The sequence below is a fragment of the Talpa europaea genome (assembly GCF_964194135.1).
Source record: "Talpa europaea genome assembly, chromosome: 14".
Classification (NCBI taxonomy): Eukaryota; Metazoa; Chordata; class Mammalia; order Eulipotyphla; family Talpidae; genus Talpa; species Talpa europaea.
In genome coordinates this window covers 78455576-78468693 of record NC_140082.1, presented here as the reverse complement: position 1 = coordinate 78468693, position 13118 = coordinate 78455576, and the positions used below count along the sequence as shown (strand labels likewise).

Here is a 13118-nt window from a genome sequence, read left to right as displayed (position 1 = left end):
GGCTTCTGAGGGAGCTTTCTAGGAGCAGACCTTTGAATTGAGCTAACTGGAGTAATTCACAACTTACATTTAATTCCTTAAGAGAAACAAATAGCAAACTTAAAAGTGGACATAACTTGGTATTAACTCTGTGTGAAACATTTTAATATGTAAGTTAAAGTGCTTAATATTCTACCATTCTTAGTTATGTTAAATGTGGGGGTTAAAGTAAGGGAGTAATTAAATTGGGCCTCACTTGGTGGGTATGGGAGCATGGTGGGTTTTTTAATATGTCTGTTACTGTGTTTTTCATGCAAAATTGTCTGCCTGTTTTAAACATGGTAGATTGCAGTGCAGCTAGATCATGCTTTCCTCTGCAGGCTCCATCAACTGTTTGAAGCTTCTGCCCCAGCTTGCATTGTTTGTAGGAGAACCTTCGTCATACCTTTATCTGTAGCCTTCCCTTAGGTTTTAAGGATCCTGAAATTTACTGTGGACATTGGATTTGGTGGAACAGCAATCATGGTAAGATGTATGTTAAGATAAAGGGGTGAGTTTTTGTATGGGCCCAAGGTAATGATTTATCAGAGTGTCAAATGATTTGGGGTTCTTGGAATCAGCTTGTAGAAATGATATCTCATTGTATGAAATAACAACTGTAGAAGAGCACTATTGGTTGCCCAGCTATAAAGGTAAGAATGTTTAGAAAACATTTTAATAGCAATCTTATGATGTAAGGAAATACACAGTAATTTTTGGTCATGATTACAGTAGTAAGTAGTCATGCTGCACATGTGGTACCATAGATGAAGTTACAGTAGACTTAAAATCAATTTGGAAAATGTAGGGTTTGGGTCTTGGTTAGTCTGAGGGAGATACAGTAGCCTAAATGTTCTGGCCATGTTAGTTTAGCTACTCTAGGTTAAAATAAAGGGTTCAAAATTGGTTCTGAGAAGTGGGAAGGCCTTAGATTTTATGATCCTCTGGTTTTCCAAATGTTCACAATTTATAAATAAAGATACAATATGTCTGTATATTAGAATTATGGTTGATTGTGTAATTAAAGCACCTTTTTAAAAGGTGCCTTAGTTGCACAAAAATAAAAAAGTTTGAAAAAACATCCAAATTCTGGATACATTTTTCACATCATAGAGGATGTCAGTTCTGATGAAATTAGGGCAAAAGCTGTTGGGGAACTAAGAGACACTGCATTTATATTTGTGTTGGGTTGATGGGTGCTACAAAGTTTTAAATAAAGGTAAGGATTTCCTATAATATGGTTATATGTATCCAGGGTAAAATTAATCTACCAGTTCATGTGTTCTGTGGGAAGTTGTATTTGGGGTTAGAATTGGGGAAGTAGATGAATACTAAAAGAGGAACTGGACTTGGGGTTCAGTAAGGGAGGAAATATAGTTAAAATGATGGAAATTGTGCGGGAGGGATACTGAGAAGTAGGGGATTCCGTAGAGGAATAAAATGGTGTAAGGTCCACAGTTGGTCTAGTATCTTCAGAAAGTGGAAGAATGTTGAAGATGTAGGAGGTATGGATGTGTTAAAAAAAAAAAAAAGTTTAGATTTGACTTAGAAGTAGGGAAGGAATGGGAGCATATTTCAAAGTAGCTGCAGATGAACTGACTTGGACCTTACTCCTTCCAGACGGTGGGAAAAAGCAGCAAGATGCTGCAGCACATTGATTACAGAATGAGATGTATCCTGCAAGATGGCCGAATCTTCATTGGCACGTTTAAGGCTTTTGACAAGCATATGAACTTGATCCTCTGTGACTGTGATGAGTTCAGGAAGATCAAGTAAGACCACTTTGGATTTGGGTAATTGGAAATTGAGAGGCTCTGCGAAAAACTAGAATAAAGACTTGGAGAGAAAATTAAGGAGGTTGGGAAAGTATTGCAAGACTAATCTCTAGACCTCATTTCTAAGTTGAAACAGTGTTTCCCTGTCATAAAGGCATAGCATCTTTGTTTTTTTTTTTAATTTTTTTATATCCCCCATACAATTACAACCCCCTTATTTTTACCCCAAACCCTCCTTTCCCCACCCCCCACCCCCCATAGAGAGTCTCTTGTTCATAGTTATTTGTTGATTTTGATATTTTCTTTCTTATAGTTATTCTTTTTCCTGGTCCCTTATTTAAGTTTTGTAGATTCCTGCTATGAGTGAGACCATCCGGTATTTTTCTTTTTCTTTCTGACTTATTTCGCTGAGCATGATCCCTTCTAGCTCCATCCATGTTGCTGCAAACTGCATGTGTTTATCTTTTTTGAATGCTGAGTAATATTCCATGGTGTATATGTACCATATCTTCTTAATCCAGTCATCTATTTTTGGGCATTTGGGTTGTTTCCATAGCTGAGCTATTGTAAGGAGTGCTGCTATAAACTTAGGGGTGCAGGTGCCCTTTGGAATTCCTGTTTCTGTGACATTTGGGTAAATACCTAGGAGTGGAATTGCTGGATCATATGGAAGCTCTATGTTTAGTAGTTCAAGAAATCTCCACACAGTGCTCCATAGTGGTTGGACAAGTTCACTCCCACCAGCAGTGCAGGAGAGTTCCTTTTTCTCCACAACCTCGCCAACATTTGTTGTTGCTAGTTTTTTTAATATGTGCCATTCTCACTGGTGTGAGGTGGTATCTCATTGTAGTTTTGATTTGCATTTCCCTATTACAAGTGATGTTGAATATTTTTTCATATGCCTGTTGGCCATTTGCATTTCTTCTTCAGAGAAATTTCTTTTTAGCTCTCCTGCCCATTTTTTGACTGGATTATTTCCTATGTTTGTGTTGAGTCTGATCAGCTCTTTGCAGATTTTTTGATCAGTCCTTTATCATTAGTGTGTGCAAAAATGTTCTCCCAGTCGGTGGGGTTTCTCTTTGTTTTTGTTACTGTCTCTTTTGCTGTGCAGAAGCTCTTTAATTTGATGTAGTCCCAGCTGTTTATCTTTGCCTTCACTATCACTGCTTTGGGTTATGTGTCTGTAAAGATGTCTTTGATGTGCAAATCACGTAGTGTTTTCGCCTATATTTCCTTCTATGTATTTTATGGTTTCAGGTCTTATGTCTAGTTCTTTAATCCATTTTGAGTTGGTTTTTATGCATGGTGTGAGGTAGTAGTCAAGCTTCATTCTTTTGCATGTAGCGACCCAGTTTTCCCAGCACCATTTATTGAACAAACTTTCTTTGCTCCAATGCATATTTTTTGCTCCTTTGTCAAAGATTAGTTGACCATAAATCTGTGGGTTTATTTCTGGATTTTGTATTTGATTCCATTGGTCTGTGTGTCTGTTCTTGTTCCAATACCATGCAGTTTTGATGATTATGGCTTTCTAGTAAAGTTTGAAGTCTGGGAGTGTGATGCCTCCATTCCCTTATTCTTTTTTCAGGAGAGCTTTGGCTATTTGGGGTTTTTTGTGGTTCCATATGAATTTCATCAATAATTGTTCCCTTTGAAGAATGACATTGAAATTTTGATTGGAATAGCATTGAATCTGTATATTGCTTTTGGTAGGATGGCCATTTTAATAATGTTTATTCTTCTAATCCATGAGCAGGGGGTTGTCTTTCCATTTCTTTGTTTCTTCTATTTCTTTTAACAGTGTTTTATAGTTTTCTTTGTATAGGTCCTTTACCTCTTTTGTTAGATTTATTCACAAGTATTTGATTTTTTTTGTTTCAATAGTAAAATGGATGGTTTTTTTATTTCTTCTTCAGATTTTTTGTTGGTGTATAGGAAGGCTACTAATTTTTGCATGTTGATTTTGTATCCTGCCACATTACAGAATTGATTGAGTTGAATTAGTTTTTTTGTGGAGTTTTTGGGGTTCTCTATGTATATTATCATATCGTCTGCAAATAGTGATAGTTTGACTTCTTCTTTTCCTATTTGGATTCCCTGTATGTCTTTCTTTTGTAATATTGCTGTGGCTAGGACGTCCAGTATATATTGAAAAGCAGTGGTGAGAGTGGATGTCCTTGTCTTGTCCCAGATCTTAATGGGAATGCTTTCAGCTTTTCGCCATTGATAATGATACTGGTAGTTGGCTTGTCATAGATGGCCTTTATGATGTTGAGGTATATTCCTTGTATCCCAAGAATTTCAAGGGCTTTTATCATGAATGCGTGTTGCACTTTGTTGAAAGCTTTCTCAGCATCAATTGATATTATCATATGGTTTTTGTATTTCTTTTTGTTGATGTGTTGGATAACGTTGATTGATTTTCGGATGTTGAACCATCCTTGTGTCCCTGGAATGAATCCTACTTGGTCGTGGTGAATTATCTTATGGATACATTGTTGGATTCTGATAGCTAAAAATTTATTGAGGATTTTTGCATTAGTGTTCATTAGGGAGATTGGCCTGTAGTTTTCTTTTTGTGTGTTGTCCTTGTTCAGTTTTGGTATAAGTGTAATGTTGGCTTCATAGAACGTGTTTGGTATTATCCCTTCCTTCCCAATTTTTTGGAAGAGTTTGTGAAGGATAGGCACTAATTCATTTCTGAATGTTTGGTAGAATTCATTTGTAAATCCATCAGGTCCTGGGCTTTTGTTTTGGGGGAGGGTTTTTTTTTTTTTTTTTTTTTTTGGGGAGGTTTTTGATTACCATTTCAATTTCGCTAGTTGTAATTGGTCTCTTAGGTGTTCTATTTCTTCTTTATCAAGCTTTGGGTGATTGTAGAGTTGTAGGAAATTGTCCATCTCCTCTAGATTGTTGAACTTGTTTCCATATAACTGTTCATAGTAATTATTAATAATTCTTTTGATTTCTGCTGTGTCCGTTTTGATTTCTCCTCTTTCATTTGTGATCCTGTTTATTTGTGCTTTCTCCCTTTTTTCCTTTGTGAGCCTTGCTAGGGGTTGTCTATTTTATTTTTTCGAAGAATCAGCTCTTGGTTTCATTGATCTTTTGGATTTATTTTTTTAGTTTCAATTTCATTTATTTCTGCTTTGGTTTTTATTATTTCTTTTCTCCTACTGGTTTGGGGGTTTTTATTGTTGTTCTTTTTCTAGATCTTTGAGCTTCGAGATTAGGTCGTTTCTTTGAGTTCTTTCTTGTTTCTTGATGTGAGCCTCTATTGCTATATATTTTCCTCTTATTACTGCTTTTGCTGCATCCCGTACATTTAGGAAATTGGTGTCCTCCTTGTCATTCAATTCAAAGAATTTTTTAATTTCTTCTTTGATCTCCTCATTAGTCCAGTGGTCTTCCAGTAGTGTGGTTTTCAGTCTCCATGAGGTAGGAGAGTTCCTTGCCTTCTTTTTATGGCTTATTTCTAGTTTGATGCCTTCATGGTCAGAAAAGATGGTTTGTATGAATTCAATCTTGGTGAATCTGTTGATGTTTGTCTTGGGTCCCAGTATGTGATTGATCCTGGAGAATGATCCATGTGTGCTCGAGAAAAATGTTTAGTCAGATTTTTTTTGGGTTTAGTGTTCTGTAGATGTTAAGTCCAAGTGCTCTAGATCCTTATTTAGAGCTTTAGTGTCTTTACTTATTTTTGTCTCGTTGATCTATCCATTGTTGATAGCGGTGTGTTGAAGTCTCCCAATACGTATGTGTTTTCTCTGATGTCTGTTTTCAAAGATGATCATAGTTGTCTGATATATTTTGGTGCTCCTTCGTTTGATGAATATGTTAATGAGTGTTATTTCTTCTTGAAGTATTGTCCCCTTGATCATAATGTAGTGACCATTGGGGTCTTTTTTTACCTTTTTGAGTTTGAAATCTGTTTTATCTGATATAAGTATGGCTGTTCCTGTTTTCTTTTTTGGTCCATTTGCTTGTAGGATTGTTTTCCATCCTTTAACTTTGAGTCTATTTTATCTTTTGTAGCTAAATGTGTTTCCTGGAGACAGCAAAAGGTTGGGTTTTGTTTCTTGATCCAACCTGTGACTCTGTGTCTTTTTACTGAAGAATTTAGTCCATTTACATTTAGAGTTAATATTGATATGTTAGCATTTGTGTTTGCCGTTGTGTTTGTCTTTCCTTTGATTTTATTTATTTATTCTTTTAATAACTTTTTTTTTTTTTTTGGCCTTCTTTCGTTGTTATTCATCCCTCTGTTGGTTCTGGCTTTAGGACTCCTTGTAGTATTTTTTGGAGTGGGGGTTTAGTCGTAATGAAATTCCAGAGTTTCTGTTTGTCTGGGAAGGTCCTTATTCTTTCTTCATAGAGGAAGGAGAGCTTTGCGGGATAGAGTATTCTTGGTTGGCATCTGTTTTCTTGGAGTCTCTTCACTATGTCCCTCCACTCTCTCCTTGCCCGTAGTGTTTCTTCAGAGAAGACCGATGTCAGCCTGATTGGTTTTCCTTTGAATGTTATCTGTTTCTTCCCTCTTGTCAGCTTCATTTTTTTTTCCTTGTCCTGGATTCTTGGGAGCTTTACTATTATGTGTCTTGCTGTATTTTTCCTTTCATCGTGGAAGTTCGGTGTTCTTCTTGCTTCTTGTATATCAATTTTCAGCTCCTTCGGGTTTGGGGAGTTCTCTTCAATTACCTCCTGGAATATTTTCTCTGTTCCTACATCTCTCTCCTCTCCTTCTGGGATTCCTATAACTCTTATATTTCCTTTCCTCATGGAGTTGGATAGTTCCTGAAGTCTTTCTTCGTTCTTTTTCCTTTGTACTTCTCTTTCCTTTTCTGTTTTGGTTCTTTTTATTTCTGTGTCTTCAAGAGTACTTATTCGTTCTTCCATTTCATCTATTCTGCTTTCATTGCTTTTCCCAGAGTTTTTTTATGCTTTCATTAATTCTTTGATCTCTCCATTTCTTTTACTTCCCTCTTTTAGGGACTCAATTTCTTTCTTCTGAGCGTTGTTTTCCTTAATGGCTTCTCTCTTTAGGGACTCAGTTTCATTCTTCTAAGCATTGTTTTCCTTAATGACTTCTATCAGTTTTTCCATCACGGCAATTTTAAATTATTTTTCTGGAAGGATCAGAAGTTCTTCCAAGTCACCGTAGTTGCATGCTGGTGGGTGGGTTTTTTTTTTTTGTTTGTTTGTTTGTTTGTTTTTTTGGTGATGTGTCTTATTTTTGAGGTGTTGCTACTTTGCTTATAGTTTTTCTTTTCCCTGCTGCCTGTCTTTTAATTTGCTTTATGCTTTGGGACACTGTGCTGCTGGTACTGGCTGGCATCTTTTTGGTGTGTTCTTTCGGGAGTTTCAGAAACTGGCAATCCAAACGAGTCAAAAACTGTTATGCCCGAAGTCCAGTGAGGCAGTGGTACTTTGAGTATGTTAACGGTCACTGTCACAGAATCTCTCCTCCTTCTGTGTTTAGTTTCAAATGTGCGTCTTGAAGTCCCACAGACTTCCCTGCAGGTGGGGCAGCTGGATTGCACTCTGGGTTCCAAATCTCTTGATCCTTCTCTGGGCTCCGACTTACTGCCAGGTAGAACCAGGCTTATGGGGGCCTTCAGCTCACCTCTGACTGTGCAGTGAACCGTCTCCCTTTGGCTACACAGGGAGCCTTCTGCCATATTCAAGCAGTCTTTATTGAAGAAAGGTCCCTGTTCTAAAATGGCAATTTGGAGACAGGCACACTCTTCCGCGTGCCCAGTCTGCCCCGGCCGTGGGTGCCTGCTCCCTTCTGGGCTCGGACTTCTGGCCAGAAGGGGCCTGTTGTGGGCAAACTTCCCAGCTTACCTCTTGCTCCTCCGGGAGCCTTCTGCCGGTTTCAGGCAGTCTTTACTGAAGAAAGTTCCCTATTCTATGGGGTGTTGGTGATTTTTTTTCTGGTCACTAGGTGGTGCCAGAGATCTCTCCTAGTGTCCTTGGGGAGCTGTTTTTTTTACCCGGTGGGACAGGGGAACAGAGTGGGAGTGGTGGGGAAAGCCTCAACGGCTTTGGGGTGCTGTGTCTGCCTTGTGCCCCACTGTCGTGGGGAACCCACGCCCTGAATTTTGTGCCCCGGGTCTCAGTTCCAAAGCCCTCAGGTCCATGATGCGGGCTGTAGCCCAGTTCAGTGTCTGCAGAAATGGCGCCTTTTGAACCCCGCTCCCGTGACTGGGCGCCTGGTTTCTGATTACTCAGGGAGGGACATTCACCTCAATGAGGGCCCCTGTGCGTCTCCCCACAAGCCTAGGTCGCAGGCGCTGGGACCTGGGCAGCCTCCATCCGCGTTTGCTTTTTCAAGCGCTGCTTTTCCGTACAAGCTTACAGGCTGGCCTGGGGCTGTGTGTAGGTCTCCCGAGTCTTTGTATTTCTCTAATGGCGCCTGGAGCCATTCGCTCACCTCCGCTGCGAATCCTGCAGGGTTCTCCACAGCTCCAGTTCACGGGGTGTGATGGCTGAAATAGTTCCTTTCCACTCACAGTCCCGCTTGATGCGTAGTTTGTTCTTTTTCGTTGTTTTAGTTTTTTTGTTTTTTCCTCCTTCCTGTTGGTCAGAGAGTGCTGAGTCTGTGGGTGGGGGAGTGTTGCAGGGTTCTGAGCTTTCCTCCATTCTAGTCCTCTTTTATGGCAACTTTCTTCTTCAGGTAGTTTGCTGGAGTCGTCCGTTTATCTTCCGTGTCCCAGTTCTCACTGGGACCTGCCGCTTTTCCTCCCCATTAACTTTTTTTTAATGGGAGATCTTACTCGCAGGGTTTCCTCACCGCCATGTTGATCCGCCCCCCCCACCCCAGCATCTTTGTTTTAAGTTTGGTAATATATCCATGAATGCACTAAAAGTAAACAGTATGACCAAAATCAAGTTATATTATGTGTATTTTAAAATTTGAGAAATGTTGCTAACAGATTGGCTTTTGCAACATTGTTTCACTCATTCTACCTGTTCTCCCCACTCGGTCTCTGGTGAATCCTGTCATCCCCTACACCTCTGGCCTACACGCCAGTTCCGTATGCAAAAATGAATAAATCTTAAAAATCTTTTTAAGAAAAAAATTAACTTAGTTAAAAATGATTTTAGAAAGTTTACTTCCCATCTTAACTGATACTGAGGTTTCAGTTTTAACATGTCATTTGCAGCTTCATTTGACAAAATCAGTTCTGCTGTAGAATAAAATAAGAGAACATTCAGGAGACTCAAGTTTGATACAAATAGAGCAATTCATCACCCTTGAAGATCAACTGAGTTCATTTTCCTGTTCCGCAGCATAGTAACTGAGCCTGTGGGCAACTTGGCATCAAGTATTAATTGAAAGTTGACAATCTGTAAATATTTTAGTGATTACTTTTATCTTCCTAAAATTTATTTCTGATTTGTAGGCCAAAGAATGCAAAGCAGCCAGAGCGTGAAGAAAAACGGGTTTTGGGTCTGGTGTTGCTGCGTGGGGAGAACTTGGTTTCCATGACTGTGGAAGGACCACCCCCCAAAGATGTAAGGACTATATAGGGCAAGACAGAACATTATTGTGGAAGGACATTACATTTTTTAAAGAGTGTGTGTGCCATTTTTAAAAGTTGTGCCAGGGCACAACAGGGTCACAGTATAACATGCCTTTGTCAGTGTGCTCAGTGTGCCACTTCAGTTTTTGTATGTCTTTACTCAGCCATTAAAGGTTTTCAGAAAAATTCATGTGTTGGGCTCTACATGTATAAGGATAGGAGATACGAATTTATTGTCTCTTGGTATGCTCATAGAAATATATGTATGTATCATGTGACAAAAGTGCACATAGGAGCCTCCCCTGGTGGCTCAGTGGTTGAGCACTGGGCTGTAAGGCTGCCTGCAGCCTCTGCAGTGCCAGTTTGATCCCTGGCCACCGGTGAGGGTCCTACATGGCGCGACAGACCTCTCCTGTCTTGCCCGCATGTACTTCGTCAGTCTCCCTATTCTGTTCCCCACTCTGGCTCTGGTGAATTCTCTCACCCTCCCGCACTTCTGACTGTACCCAGTACTTGTATGTGTGTAAAAATAAATAAATAAATCTTAAAAAAATAAAAGTGCACTTAGTTCACAGTATCTCTCCTTGGTGCAGGTGACTTTTATTCCCTGAAATCTAGACCAAATATGGAATTGATAGTATGAGAATATGATGGTGAAGGAGTAAATTTTTTTTAATGAATAAGACTGTTGATAACTTTGGTAAATCTTGGTTTCAAGTAAATTTTTTTTCTTTCTTAGACTGGCATTGCTCGAGTACCACTTGCTGGAGCTGCAGGAGGCCCTGGGGTTGGCAGGGCAGCTGGCAGAGGAGTACCAGCTGGTGTCCCAATTCCCCAAGCTCCTGCTGGATTAGCAGGCCCTGTCCGAGGGGTTGGAGGACCATCCCAACAGGTGAACCTGGAGAATGCTTTATATTGTGGGGAAGTACCTAGAGCTGAAAAGATAAGTAAACCTGAATGTGCTTATACTATGGAAATAGTATATGCTGGAGAGGAAATTGAGGGATAAATACACATTTGAAAGGGAATAGGTTAAAGCTACCTTGGTAAGAGTAACCACGTCTTGGTGGTAAGAAAGGGGAAATGTGAATAGTTAAGCCAGAATTGAGAAAATGAAAAGGGATTTATTAGATTAAAAGGGCAATTTTTTTTAAAAGGACAAAGATTTTTTTATATGAGAATGTTGCAAGAATTACAAAGTTATTATTTCATATTTTAAAGACCATGATGTGTTTATTATCTGAATTTGAAAACTGTCAGTGTGCCCTACCTTGACTCTCACTCCCTACCATGCCTACTTAGGTAATGACTCCACAGGGAAGAGGCACTGTAGCAGCTGCTGCAGTTGCTGCAACTGCCAGCATTGCTGGTGCCCCAACTCAGTATCCACCAGGACGGGGGACTCCACCCACACCTGTGGGCCGAGCAACCCCACCTCCAGGTAAAGAATTAATGAATAAGAGGTAGCAGAATTTGGTTCATAGGTATGTTCTATGGAGAGATTTCATCATCTTAAGATAGTGATGATTATAAACATTTTAACATGATTATAATATTAAATTAGGACCCAGCCTAAGTTCCTTCCTAACTAGTAGCTGGAATAATTTTCCGGTTTTGGGGTACCAGTTCTGTATGAAAGACTATGGCCTGTAATTGAACCCATTGTCATGGTAATGGTCAAGAAAAATTAGTACAACTCTTTGGCATCTACACCCATTTATTTAAATACCTTATATTCTGGGTCTCCCCGTTGGCACAGCAGTTGAGCTCGGTTGAATGCTTCTTCATTGGCGGTTCGATCCCCTGCTGCTCCCTGGCCACCAGAGGGGGGTCCCACAGGGCGCACAGACCTTTCCTGCCGCCCGCTGCTCCCCTCAGCAGTGTACTTCGGTCCTTCTGCCTGCTCTGCTCCCCGCTCTGACTGTGGTGAATTCTCTCACCCTCCTGCACTTCTGACTGTACACAGTGCTTGTATAAATAAATAAATAAAAATAAATAAATCTTTAAAGAATATATCTTATATTCTGTTAATTGAATTACCAGTCCTTCATTTTTGTCACTTTTATTTTGTAGGCATTATGGCTCCTCCACCTGGTATGAGACCACCTATGGGCCCTCCAATTGGGCTTCCCCCTACTCGAGGGACCCCAATAGGCATGCCTCCTCCAGGAATGAGACCCCCTCCACCAGGAATTAGAGGTGAGTCGGTGCACAGATGGCTCACCTGTGCCACCAGGCCCTTGAATATATATTTTTTTTCTGATGGTTTTATGGAATTTTGCCTTTTTTTTTCTAGGTCCACCTCCACCCGGAATGCGTCCACCAAGACCCTAGGATTCTATCAATCCTTCATAGTCACTTTTTCCTGCAATGCGTCTTGTGAAACTGTGTAGAGTGTTTGTGAGCTTTTTGTGCCCTTGCTACATAAAATTAGCTAATAAATGCATAGAGCAATTCAACTTCAAGTTACTGTTGTAAATTTTTTTTGCCTGTTAATTTTATCGAGGTCAGAGTGAACACTGGGATTTTTCTGTTGCAGCTAATATGGATATGGTGTGAATCCATTTAAACCATTCATTTTCCCTTTAATTCTTACAATACCTTGGTGATACTTGTTTTCAACTTCCTAACTTTCAATTTTTGCTTTGACGGATGTCTGTTAATCTTTACACATAAGGAAACTCTTAACCATATGGTTAAGTGATCAAACTAATACATAGGGTCTCCTCCACTTTTCAATGTTCTGTAGTCCTGAAAGGAAGTAGGGATGGAATGAAAGACCTAGTAGACCACCTGGAAAACTGGTACTTAATGAGACTTGGTTCATTAATTCAAGTAATTTGGGATATGAGGTACGCCATTTCCTTGAAGGTTTACCTAATAAACAGATTTGAGAGTTTCCTTATGCCTTGTGTGATCATAGTAGATGGCATGATCCTGGAATAATCATCATTCCATAGTAAGTATTTACTTGTTCTAGTTTTTAAGTAAATGATAGTCTGGGTACTAGGAACCCCAAGGGGTTGCATTTTAGAAAATGAATAGTAGTTGCATTTTGATAATAGTTGTATTGTTTAAAATATAAATAACATACCAGTAAATAGTAAGTACTATAAAGTAAAAATTATGCTTTTGTCCAACTATGAATTTGGTGACCAATTATAAGTATTCAAGGAATACACAGTCTCATAAATTAAATAGCAATAAATAAAAAAATACCAAGTTTAGGTTCAGTTTTAATTAGCTGTGGAATAATGAAGTTTTTTTTTTTTTTTTGAAAAAGGGAAGATTTTTAGTGTACGATTTCAACTAGGTAGTGAGAAATACTGATTATGAGTTAGTTTCTAAAATATAATTAAGATTGTTATTAAAATATATATTAAAATTACAAGACTATCATTGATTTTGTTTTCTTTGATTTATCAGCAGATGCTATGTGTATGCCACCATTATCATCTTTTAACTCATTCCTTGTCAAGTAATAGACTCCTAAGGAAAATTGACCTTCGCAGTCACTACCTCTGCTGTCAGCAATGTTATATGCTCTGAGTACTTCTAAGTTTCATGGCTACTCTCAGGTAAAGAACAGTAATCAAGCCTTCATTTGTTTAGGAAATTTACATAATACAGAGGTGATTTTTTTTTTTTTTTTTTAGCATCTGAATGATACAAGTAACTTCCTCAACAGAATCTTAGGTAAAGTGCTTTATATGAATCTTTGGAAGCTAAGCCCTTCTCTTAAGAAAAAAATTAACTCATATATTACAAATACCTTTGCTCTAAAACCAGGTGGGTAGTA

At 39.0% G+C, this 13118-nt stretch overlaps 1 protein-coding gene across 1 annotated transcript; it reads left to right on the top strand.

Moving 5' to 3' along the window:
- The first annotated feature begins 345 nt into the window (after positions 1 to 345).
- On the top strand, positions 346 to 11745 carry SNRPN (small nuclear ribonucleoprotein polypeptide N). Its single transcript, XM_084253719.1, has 7 exons — positions 346 to 504; positions 1639 to 1790; positions 9200 to 9311; positions 10059 to 10211; positions 10622 to 10760; positions 11393 to 11518; positions 11616 to 11745. The coding sequence occupies exons 1-7, from the start codon at positions 502 to 504 to the stop codon at positions 11651 to 11653; spliced, it is 723 nt and encodes a 240-aa protein (XP_084109845.1). The 5' UTR covers positions 346 to 501; the 3' UTR covers positions 11654 to 11745.
- The last annotated feature ends 1373 nt before the right edge of the window (positions 11746 to 13118 follow it).

What these genes read in the sequence shown, in the direction of transcription:
- SNRPN (XM_084253719.1), top strand. An exon ending in GATGAGTTCAGGAAGATCAA is followed by an intron (nt 1,791 to 9,199) that starts GTAAGACCACTT and finishes TCTGATTTGTAG; the next exon opens with GCCAAAGAATGCAAAGCAGC. An exon ending in TTGGAGGACCATCCCAACAG is followed by an intron (nt 10,212 to 10,621) that starts GTGAACCTGGAG and finishes ATGCCTACTTAG; the next exon opens with GTAATGACTCCACAGGGAAG.